This window comes from Rutilus rutilus (assembly GCF_951802725.1).
Source record: "Rutilus rutilus genome assembly, chromosome: 1".
Lineage (NCBI taxonomy): Eukaryota > Metazoa > Chordata > Actinopteri > Cypriniformes > Leuciscidae > Rutilus > Rutilus rutilus.
In genome coordinates this window covers 10,247,453-10,259,777 of record NC_140209.1, presented here as the reverse complement: position 1 = coordinate 10,259,777, position 12,325 = coordinate 10,247,453, and the positions used below count along the sequence as shown (strand labels likewise).

The 12,325-nt window shown below is 39.7% G+C and overlaps 1 protein-coding gene and 1 long non-coding RNA gene across 2 annotated transcripts in view; one reads left to right on the top strand and one right to left on the bottom strand.

The window, feature by feature from the left end:
• LOC311287664 overlaps nt 1-1,410 on the top strand; it is a 64,360-nt gene extending 62,950 nt beyond the window's left edge. Inside the window, exons 2-3 of the long non-coding RNA XR_014626770.1 lie at nt 751-916; nt 1,360-1,410. This is a non-coding gene — a long non-coding RNA (uncharacterized lncRNA). The remainder of the gene's footprint in view (nt 1-750; nt 917-1,359) is intronic.
• On the bottom strand, nt 1,207-11,988 carry LOC311287518 (uncharacterized protein). The gene is made up of 10 exons (XM_084404407.1): nt 11,753-11,988; nt 6,619-6,939; nt 6,170-6,529; nt 5,784-5,870; nt 2,863-2,901; nt 2,700-2,774; nt 2,365-2,393; nt 2,199-2,273; nt 1,978-2,046; nt 1,207-1,859 (listed from the first exon to the last, which is right to left on the bottom strand). Exons 1-10 carry the CDS (start codon nt 11,811-11,813, stop codon nt 1,809-1,811), a joined length of 1,167 nt encoding a protein of 388 aa, XP_084260533.1. The 5' UTR covers nt 11,814-11,988; the 3' UTR covers nt 1,207-1,808.
• Between the last annotated feature and the right edge of the window lie 337 nt (nt 11,989-12,325).

Below are 12,325 nucleotides of genomic sequence, written 5' to 3'. Positions count from 1 at the left end.
AGTCATCCTGATAGAAATCACTCTCCGAAAAAAGATATGTATAAGGCGGCAACCTTCCGGTCTCTCTTGTGAAGCCGATACAGAAGTAACTTAAACTGCAGTTCATCGACTGGCCACTAGAGACAGGCTGCAGAAGAGAGTCAATTCCACATTGAGGAAGTGTCTAGAGACTGTGAAACATGGTGTCGAAATGTTCAGCGTTTCCTTGTAGCTCAGAGGGTGGTAATGGACTCTCTTGTCTAGTGTTTAGTGCTGTTATCATTAAGAAGCCCCTGGGTGAGTCTTTTTTTCCCCTTTCTTTTAAGTAAATAAGTAATAAGAAATAAGTAATATTTGTTATCATTCAGAAGCTCCTGGTGAAAATAAGTAAAAAAAAAATTCCTCAAATAGCTTTGTACTTCTGTTTTCCAATGGCGGCTGGTGGGTTTTAAAATAGAGGAAAGCACACAAAATTTTACCAGTCGGATGTTTTAACTGCCTTAAAATGGCTTTTTTGGTCACTTATATCTGAATATTAATATAAAACGACACAGACATCAAGACAGTATAAATATAAGTTCACTCAGCTAGTCCTATCACTTGAAGCAGAAAATCCATCCTTCTGTCCTTTTAAATGTCCGTGTTAAAAGAGCACTTTCAGTCGTTTAGTGAAGCTGATTGCTGTAGCTTATATCCGACTTAGGCATGGGGTCAGAGATGAGGAACGATCCCAGCTTTTTCCCTCTTAACTTCCAGCACTGTACCTTTCAGAGAGAAGCAACATCCAACCAAATCATGGAAACCTAAGGCCTTCTTCTCAGTCACCAGAACAGAGATCGAAATTCCTATAACTGGGATGAAATCCCGACTCCAGAAGCTCATACCATCTTAAAGCTGCAGATGACCAGATCGTTTCAACATCATTGGTGTGCATAAGGTACGAGGTCAGTGTAATGGTCATCATAATGAACCCTTCGCTCGACGTTTGGACTTAGTTGGTAACGTCTGACTAGTTTATTGTCTGTGTGAATCGAAACATTCAGACTTTTCACATCAGAACTATGAGGGTAAATTTCAGCTTATAAATATGAATATTTTGTTCTCAAATTCAAATCTACAAGATCTCGAATTTTGCCACTCTTTTACCTTCATACAAGTATTCATTTAAAACGTGAATTCTAACTTTGAAACTTTCTAACAAGAGCAAGTTTAGTTACGTCTGTTTTTACAGGAATGGAAGAGACAAAAACTTTTATTGTCACATATGAAAAAAGAAAGAAATAACTGACATTTAATTTTGGGACATATACACACTGCAAAGTCAAATTTTAGGATATTTTATGACAATATAATGTGAGCAGACACTGATGTAATTCTCAGACGGACGTCTCTCTGTAGAAGAAACAGCTGATATACAAGCTGAAGCAAGAGGATCATTTCAGCATGAGCTTCTGCATGAAGATGAAGGTTTTCAGACAGAAATCCAGCGGATAAACAGACTCCAGTCATGGAAGAGGCTTGTGAGACACTAGATTGAGTCTGGCCTGTATGAAAACACATCAGGGCTTCAGTCTCTAACTGTAGCTGTGATGATATAGATGAGATCCTGTGCTCTGACCAGATGATGATTCACAATAAATCTCATTCATATTCACAGGACATTCAACAAATATCTGCTCATTCACACACAAATATATAATTCCTCCAAACACCAGAGAGATGAAATCTTCCCGTCTGCTCCTGATATGATGAGCTCATGATCTGGATCATTAATGTTTATTTGTGAAGGTCTTGTTCTTGTTCACAGAGGCGTAAAGTTGATCCTGCGGTTAATCTTCTCTTCCTCTGATGGCAGCATAAGTCACTGTATCATCATGATCCTGAAAGAACAGATTCTGTCCATCAATGTTTGAACCCCAGAGATTATTATTATTATTATTATTAGAGCATGAGCTTCATTTATCTGAGAGTCAAACTCATGTGCTGGTATCTACTCACATTGAGTGATTTTACTGGCTTTGTATTGGAAGAAGTGACCTCAGAATAAGTCACATCATCTGTCTGCTCCTAAACATCAATGTAAACGTGCAGAGAGTCAAGTTTAACACACAGAACAGACATATCTCTCACTATAATATGTAGAATAACACAAAAGCCTTTAGTAAATCACATTATTGAACAGACAGTGAACGTAATGTTTGATGATTTAGTGGACTCACATTGGCTCTTGCAGCGGGAGGAATGGACATGTTGATCGTCTCATACGTCCCTTTATGATCATTCTCATCTTTGACCTTCAGAACAAACAGTTAAACTGCATGAATGACACTTTATTGAGCTTTAAAGACAGTAATCAAATCTAAATCACTGCATTACTGAACTCACCGCAGAGTCGCCAGTCCCTCTTTTATTATCTGAAAACAAGTGCCTCATGAAATATGAGTATTTATGATCAAACACACATGAAAAACAATGTTAAGCATTGAGATTTTTCAACAATCAGATTTTGTTGCAGCATTAAAATGAATAATAAAAATGATTGTTGACTTGATATCTCTGTGATATTGACATTACAGGATTTCTCAGCAGGAATAAACTTCTGTTTGAGAATTTCATATAATCCACATGTTTCTATGATACTTACAGTCTGAACATGATGTGTTTGTTTGCTCATCTGAACTGTTTTTAATTGTTGTAAAGGAGTAAATCTGAAAACTCACCAGCTCTTTTTCTGCAGATCAGCCAGAGAAGAGCAAGAAGGAGAACAGCGACTGCAGCGACAGAAATCACTATGACTGAAGAAGAGATCGAGCACAGAGTCAGAGACGGACAGGGCAGATTGAGGACAATTATAGACAAAGACAAAACACTGGGATTATGTACCTGGTGTGTTTGTAGTCGGATGACCCTGAGAGTCTGTGCCTGGTGTTGTAGAAAAGGATGAATGGGGACAATTATATACAAAGACAAAAGCCATCGACAATGGTGACATACTTCATGACGCAATGCATGCTGTGAGCCACCCATAGTATAAAACTCATGGCTCCCAGCATGCATTGCGGCATGAAGTATGTCACGCCACACAACTCTATATAGTATGATATTAGGCTTTTATTTAGATTATTTTTTAAATATATTTTCTCCAACAGCCCAAGCACACACACAGGCCTATATAATGGTGTGTAAAACAAGTGTATAATTTATAATCAGCTCCATATTGGATTCCATGTGATCAAGAGCTTATAGCATTTCATTCAAACTCATTTCAAGAGTTCACCAGTAGTGGACACTCGTGCAACATTAGCGAGGGATGAGCATAAACAGTGGACGTAAACACAGCCTTGCCCTGCGTCTCAATGTCCATACTATCCTTCCTAAACAGTGTGTGAGATTAAAATAAGTGTCCCAAAGCACAGTATGTTGAAGAGTGTGTCAGAAGTCTCCGGATGGTCTACTATTTCCGGTTGTTTTTGAAGTGTGGATCCGTGCTCACTATAAAGGCTAATATTACCCACAACCCATTGCGCTTTGGAGGAGGAACTACAAACACGAGTAAAAAGTGTTAAAAAAAAACCTACAAAACATGGCGGATATGCGCAACTGACGGTGAGAGGTTTAGATAAAGGTTTGAGGGACGAATCAAAGTATATCCTGATATAAAAACATTTATTCAATGTTATTAATTAATATGAGGAGAGTCTCGTCATGAAAGACCCGCGACTGCAGATCAACATGATTCTTCATTTCTGTCTGATAGAGTAGGAAATTAAATGTGGAGGATTTTAACTGTGACAAGATGATTGACAGGTCAGTTTACTGTGACAGAATGAACAGAGAGCAACTGTCAAAGACGCAATGACGTGATAGTTTGTCCCAAAGCTTGTCTACTCTTCTGCTACACACTCAAAAGTATGCATATTTTCTTCCCAAAAAGAGAACACACTTTTAGGGCGTAGTATAATGGTGCGTTCACACCGGACGCGTTTAGCGCGTCAGGCGCGAGTCATTTCAATGTTAAGTCAATGCAAAGACGCGTTACGCGCGTAAAAAATTCCTGCGGCGCGAATGAGGCGTTTAGCGCGGCGCGGTAGACGCGAATTCGCCTCATTCGCGCGTCAAGTTCGCGCGAATGACGCGAATTGAGCGTCTGGCGCGTTAAGCGCGTTACGCGCGAATGATTTTATTAGTGCTATTTGTGCATTCACGCGTTTGACGCGAATTCGCGTCTGCCGCCCGAGTTGAAAAATCTGAACTTCTGCGTCAATTCGCGCCACGTTAACCAATCAGGAGCCTGCTTGCATGCTGCTGTCACGTGGTGAAGTGACAGTTTATAATGTTATTTTATGTTTGGCCTCAATAAATTATTTTGTAATATGACTAAAAATGCACAATAAAGCAAATAAAAACATAAAACTCGATTTCAATATATGAGAGATACTCATTTTGTATTGAATGCTATTTATTCCATATCTATTCTAGATTATATGAAACATTATTAATCTAATGTAAAGACAACAAACACAATTTAGTGTATAAAAAAAAAATCACAGGACAGGTTTCATTTTTGAAGGCTGCAGCTCCATTTATTATCAAAACAAAAATAAATCACAGATTAGGTGCGGGCGAGGGTGAACCTCGCGCCGGGCTGTACAGCGCGGGCTCGTCAGGCAGCGACCACCACTCGAGGCCGAGGCTTATACGGCCTACGCTTTCCTCGTCAGCGTCCTCACCGTTAGGTCCACCAAACCTACCTCCTGGAGCAAATTGTGAAACCCCTGAAACCCTCCGGAGGGTTTGGTGGACCCGAGAACAGCGACGATGTCCACTACGCTGCTGTTTCTGCTCTCCAGAGCATATACGAGCGGTGACTCTCTCGATTAATGCTAATGCTAATGCACGATAAACATCTAAAAAAAGATGGCCGCCAACAGGTTTCGAAACTTTCGCCTCTGACGCGCGTAAATTTCGATTCAAACTTTTGATTTTACGCGCGTCAATTTCGCTCTTGACACGCGAATGCACACAAAGTGGTCAAGCGTATAACTAGACGCGGCAGGCGCGAATTTTGACGCATTTTCGCGTCCGGTGTGAACGCACAGTAAGAAGGTGAATTGATCATTAGAAGTAAAAAATAAGTGAAGTTGGCCATTTTCTCTGTTGAGGTGAATTGCAGGACAAACTTTCTCCAGTCAGACAGAAACTAAATGTAGGCAGAGATAACTATTTTTCTTTAGGGTTAAAAAATATATATTTAAAAAAAGATATTTAAATCAGTTTATTTCATATTGAGGTCATAAGACACCCAGACTTGATGAATAACTGAAGTTTTACATGTTAAACTTGTTGCTGAGCATTACGAGTGTACGGCTTATTTTGTGTTTCTCTCTTTTTTTATATATTTGTTTTGTTTACTTTTACATGTATGTTTTTTGATAATGTTGTGAGTGGATGAGCAGTATTTTATGTCTGTTTGGTGTTTTTCATGGATCTACAGTGAATGCGCTGCATGGATGAGCTCAACATATCGTCTTCATGTGACGCTTTCTGGGAGAATCGAGTGAAAGAACCGGAGTGTTATATGAACACACTACTCTCACTGTTTATACTAAACATGTCCTAGAATATGCATAAGTACGCTAATCGGGACACACCATAAAAGTCCATGAAATGAAACTAAAACAACAACTCAATGTGACAATCATACTGTAGAATATGACAGTCATATTTTGATGAGTTAACACTGAAGATAACTCTAGCATTATGCTCTGAAAAGCACTGATGTGAGAAAGACAGTGATGAGGTACCTTTAGAAACGTGTGTGTTTCTAGTTGAGGGATCCTGGGAGTGTGTGATGTGGACTGGATTCACTGCTGTCGTTGAATCAGCTTGAGCTGTGAAGATGAATGTTAGTTCAGATCATTAATACTGTACAATATAACCATCATATTTTAACTTTGATCATCATATTACATAAAAAGTTAATATTTTTGCTGTCAAGTTTCAATTCCTGTATTATTTCCAGTTTTGGACTGTTACTTCACTGCAGTTCATTAGTTTGAAGCAATGCTTTGAGTTACTCTTCTGTGAGAGTCAAAGAAGCTTTTGTTCCCTCAGTTTGTTCTGGTTCAGTGATACTGATAGACCTTAGTGTTACTGACATTATGAGGCTCTTCTAACACTGTTTTCTCACCTGAATACTTGACAGTGTATCTGACTGAGGTCTGGAGTTGATTTCTGAGAGTAAGCTGACATCTCCACTCTCTGTTGTCATCTTCATTCAGGAGTGTTGTAGTCAGAGTGATGATGATACAGTGAAATTGATCTAATGGTGATAATATCTGATATCTGGAGTCTGTCTTCAGATCAACACCAGCCTGATTCACCCACAACAGCTCAATTCCCTCAGAACTGACCAGATTATCACAGGAGAGCCAAGTATAAAAATACAACTGACAGGAGAGAGTCACAGAGCGGCCTGGACTGATCTCAGTCTGTGAGGATGAAGATGAGGATGATGATGATGATGATGATGATGATGGAGACACTGAAACTGAACACAAGACATAAATCACAGACTCTTCAATCATCATTAGAGTTTAAAGGGAGAATTTTAAATTGACCACATAATCATAAACTTACCATGAAGAACATGCAGATAAACATAATCATCAGTTTCTTGTTTCTGTCCATTCACATATTGTCTGCAGGTGTACGATCCATAATCTTCTCCTGTGACGTTCTTGATGTTCAGAGAGCAGTCAGACACCAGACTCAGTCTCTCATGTCTCTCTGTGTCGTTCTTCTTTATCCCTAAAGTAATCAGTTCAACTGCTTCTGTATGTCTGAAGCTGTTATAGTAGGTCCATGTAGTTGATTTGCAGTCAGAAAGAGCATTATTACAGGACAGACGCACATTTTCACCAGAACTGATGAACACATTCTTCTCCACTCCACTGATACCTGAAACACAGTTTATCTCAGTGATCATTGTGATATATGTTAATAAATGAAAACATAAAACATACCAGCATTAAAAGCAGAAGACTAAAATACACACTGTAAAACACTGCGCTGATAAAATACATTAGACAATAAATGAGATCCGTGCCACTAAATGCTGAATGTGACCATTAACAAACAGCCATTGTCATCTGATCCTGTTTTCTTTCATATTTTTAGCAATAGCAAATGTATTTAAAGACAAAGCTATCACAGTCAAAGAAAAACTAATGTTCAAAAGTCAAGGGTCCAGAGCCCAACTAAAGCAAACACTGATCACCATCATGGTGACATCAAATGATCTAAACCTCTGTCACCTTTTAATAATAACACCTGTAGACGTCTGACAGAAATAAAGTCAGTCTGGTTAGTAATAAGTGAAGCTGGTAATGCTGTTTGTGGAGTTGTTTAATCCTCCTCTGCTGAGATCTTCACAGATTTAATGTCATTATCTTCAGTTGATTTCATATTTCTTCTGTTCTTCTTGTTCCTCTTTCCTTCAGTGATTCTGCTTGTTAACAGCAGGTGTTCATCAGTGTCTGAATTAACTCACTTGTGTTTATTCACTCAGTCAAGTGGACTATATTAGTGAACTAATGTAGGGAATAGTGAATGAGGGTATAGGGTGTGTTTTAAAAAAGACAAATATCTCCCAGAATGCATTTGTTTCTACGTTATATTGCTGTTTTAATGGAAAACAGCATGTTACTGTCAAAATGTGGTCATTTGTTACAGCGCACACTGTAAAAAACTGCTGTAAAAAAACTGTCACATTTTGACAGTAACAAAATCGGGGCTAAAATCGTGCAGTGTGAACTCAGCATTAGATTAAATCACCTGAAGATAAAAGACATTAAATCTCTGAAGATCTCAGCAGAGGAGGATTAAACAACTCCACAAACAGCATTACCCTCACTTAAAGCAAACAACACAATCTCCAGAATAAACTATTAGTCTTTATCAGAGAACTGTTCAAATCACTGACACACTCTTAATATGAAGATCATTCTTCATCATCAGATGTTTGAGTGACACTATGTCCAGTATCAGGAATAATACAGTATGATCTGTGTGTATCAATACACAACTCTGAGATCACAACGTGAATGTGTGCAAGAATAAACTGAGCATGTTCAAATGAACTCTTTCCAGACTAATTCCACTAAATGTTGTAAGGGAGGATTTCCTGCGAGACTGCCGAATGACTAAAGAAACATTGTCAGCAAGATGGTAGAAAACTGTACATTTCTTGTCCAAATCAAAACTAGTTAACACATTATTTGTAATTGAAAGGGTTTATTGACAAGATGGTTATAGTTATACTTAAAATAGTTACAAAATAGATGTATGAGATGATAACTTATACCATTAATTGTACCCAGCATATATGTAAATGTTACCAGAGAGAGAGAGAGAGAGAGAGAGAGAGAGGGAGGGAGAGAGAGACCCAAGAAAGGGACTTGGAAAGAATAAAAGAGACAGAGCAACAGTTACAATCTTCTTTTATCCTTTCCCTGACCATGTGACTAAAACCCAAATGTGAGACGTTCAATCTGACCAATCAGATAATTACAACTTCCCCCACAGTACTAAATGTGTGACAATTCATCGACCCCTGAAGTACACACATCTTGGCCTACAGTGATCACTATCAGCCCCTCTGTGCCTTTAGCAGGGCTCTCAAGTGTCACGCATTGAGCGTGACAGTCACTCATTTCGGTCTTTTGTCACGCACTCCCACCATACATTGTATTTCTCACATGGAGAAACTATTAATGCCGCAGCGCCGTGTCGATCTCACTATGGGACAGGTGTCGTGCCGAAAAGTGATGGTCTGCCGAAAATGTATTGCATTATTTATTGCAATAAGTAGAGGCTTCAACATTTTGTTGTAAGTATAATACTGCATCTTATGGGTTGTTTTCGACATTTGAAGGTATTTTAACAGGTAAAAAGGGCTGGATTGGTTGGTACACAGCAGGTAAAATAATGCAGAGTCATAAGGATAATTGCAAAAGAGAACATGTCTTTTATTTTATATATAGCTCAGCAGTAAGTCATGTTATTATAGGCTACAGTCCGTTTTCCAAATACAAACATTTCTATCGGCAACAACAGGCTTCTATTATTTCCTATAATCATGTAAATGTCATACCTGATTAAGCTATAAACTGCAAACACTTATTTGGCCACAATTGTTATTATTATGTTAAAAGAAATGTTAAAGTATCACACAGACATACCTTTGCTATTACCACGGACATAAACTGATGGTAATTTGCACGTTATGTCTGTTTGATCCAGGGGGGTAATTGAGCGCTCGATTTCCGTACCACCCCCGGGAGCCGCCATTGGCTAACAAGCCTTCACCTGCTGTTAGCATCCCATTGACTCCCATTCATTTTGGCGCCACTTTTGACAGCGAATAACTTTACATCTGAGGCGTTTAAAGACTCCATTTGCCCATGGTTTATTTCTAAAGAAACACGACAATGTATAAAAGGCTCCATTACCTTGTATCTTACGTTATGGCCCCGTAGAAGCAGTTTTTGTAAAAGTAGGCTAACGATTGTGTCATAACCACGCGACTCTCTGGAAATTACCGTAGAGACAGGAAGAAAAGCTCACAGACAATCGGGGGGAAGTGGAGGCATAAAGTCCGATAAAGTCAAGGGAGAAGCCCATAGAGAGTCATGACGTTGCTCCTGCTCCTAGCTCATGGACAGATCCTACTCACGCTTTCCGTCTCTGCAAGATTCGGAAGGGAATGGTTCAGATTTCGTTTGGCACAGCTACTAGAAAACTTACAACTGTCAGGCAGGCTGCTCACGTCACATCCACGTCGTCAAGCTCAGTTTGAGTCTGCGCAGTACGCTCGGCAATCAGGAAATGAGGGCTTCTAATCTGCTTCACTTCTCTCCGTTGAAACCTATGGGGTCGCTGTGTCCAGTTTATATACTGTCTATGGTTTGATCCAGCTGTAGACGTAAAGAGACTGGGCACAATAAATTTTCGGTGGACCATCACTTTTCGGCACGACACCGGCAGCCAGGAATCAAGTGCGTCTCCCCTAGCCGAGCCTGCCACTTATCAGCCAATCAAAAAATAAATAAAGGGGCTACACAATAGCCAATCAGAAAATAGCACTATTGTATCTGGGTAAGATTTAACGCAACAACCAATGAAAAAAAGCACATCCTGGAATTGTTAACGTGATTCTGCTACAGCGTCTTCGTTCAAAGTTTCGTTCACCCACAGAGGAAACCACTGGAGCTCCGAGCATCACTTTGAGCACAGAGTAAGTCATGATGATCTCCTGTTTTAATGTTACAACAAATTCACAACTTGTTTGACACACACAAACAGTGACAACTTGACTGCTGTTAGAGAATGTTTCCCAGATAATTAGCATCAGTTTTTCGTGAGTGTCTGTAACTTAGCCAACAGTTTTACAGCCTGTTCACTGAAAACACCTGCTCAGAACAAGTAGTCTAGGCCTAGTCATATTTTCGTTATCACACGATGACTGATATATTGTCACATTATAAACATCTCTCTCTCTTCAAATAGGCTTAATCATTTTATTAGCACTAAATCAATTAAAGTGTATTGCATAGTCGATGTTATAGGACACTTTTAAAATCATTAGAATTAGAATTAGAAAACCTTTATTTATCCCACAATGGGGAAATTCGTTTGAGGAGAAAAATACAGCATAACATTAGGAGAGGTGAGGAGAAAAAAGGCAACCCCCAGACTATGCTCCTGTAAGGAGTACAGTTTGGGAACAGTAAAAAACACCTCAGCAACATTAGCACATAATCAGTACACTCTACAACATGAACACACAAGACTTGCAACAGGGGAGGGGAGTGGGGAATGGAGGTAACCCAGCATTGGCAAGCAGCCATCCGGTCCTGCAGCCATTACGGCGCTGGTCAGACCCGCCTGTCAGACTGGGGGTACAAAGCGTTGAAGGCGAGGGATGGGGGGATGGGGAGGGTGATTGCATATCTGTGTATATGTAAGAGTTTGTGTATGTGTAGGCCTGGAGAGTCGCTACGCCTGACATCCTAATCTAGATGCCTCAGTCCGCAGGATGTCATAGCGATACACAGCAGTTGCCATGGAGTCAACCTTGATCAGGTCCCAGACAGAGTCAACAATCAGCAGGTGTCAGTGGGGAGTGGGGGAAGGAACACAAGAGCGTCACACATCATGTCATATTTTATAATTAAATCCTGGCCATGGATGCATTAATCATTGCATCTGTCTTTCAAAGATGTCAGGTAAAAAGCAATTAAGCATCCTCTCATTCGCCCTGAGAGGAAAAGTCCCCTAAAAAGGCCAGGTTAGAGGATGCTGTCCCAGAGAAGGTGGCGAAAAGGGTAGATTCATTAGAGGAAACAGTGCAGGTGGAAGGCAACAAGTCCAAAAAGGCAACAAACACTTTCAATAAACAACACCAGTCATAATCTCTCTCTCTCTCTCTCTCTCTCTCTCTCTCTCTCTCACACACACACGCGCGTGGAAATTGAATAAATACTTTGTATTTGGTATTTGAGCAATTATTAATAACAACAACAAAAACACTAATAATAATATTATTAAGGAAACACCCCATTCCCGTGACCCGTCCAGCACCCTTGTCACACTTGCCTGTCTTCAAAACTTGAGAGCCCTGCTTTAGGAACTACAGATGGTCATTGTGGTAGACAGAGGGAGTGGAAAACAGTAAAGCAAACGTCTTTAGAGAAAATACAGATTTCTTTACCTGTGAGAAGTGAAAAGAGAATGATCAGTCCCAGCACACACAGATCACACTTATCAGCCATTTTGTGTTTCTGTCAGTCTTCCTCTTTATTATATATAGTTACAGCTCTTCCTTTAAACATCATCAGCTCCTCCTCTGTTTTGTAACTTCCTCTATTCTGATCAAATGAGTATTTAAATCCTGCTAGAGTTGCTGTTTAGTGACACGATGACACATTGAAGTGTTGCTTTAAGTGTGTGTGAAAGTGCATAAACTGTGAACCACACCGTCTCACACACATCTGCTCTGAAGAGTTTATTGGCTACATTTGCACACGAGAGAATTACTGTTAGTTTCACTTCTTTATTTTAGCAGTTTCCTGCATGACATTAAAATCTGTATTTTAAAATACAATAAAATCCATAATCTTAAAACATTAAAAGACTGAAGGAGCAGGTTACACATACAAACAATAAAGAAACCACGCATGAAAAGGAGGCCGAGGCTTACCAATGGCAGGGAAACTAGTTTAATGAGCGCAAGACTCCTATACCACCCTGTGCACAGGTCTCACCACAACACACACACACACAC

Coding starts and splice junctions, on each gene's coding strand:
- LOC311287518 (XM_084404407.1), bottom strand. CDS start 11,813: ATGGCTGATAAGTGTGATCTGTGTGTGCTGGGACTGATCATTCTCTTT. Junction 6,940..11,752: donor TCTCTTTTCACTTCTCACAG/GTAAAGAAATCT, acceptor ACTGTGTTTCAG/GTATCAGTGGAGTGGAGAAG. Junction 2,047..2,198: donor CTCCCGCTGCAAGAGCCAAT/GTGAGTCCACTA, acceptor ATTGATGTTTAG/GAGCAGACAGATGATGTGAC.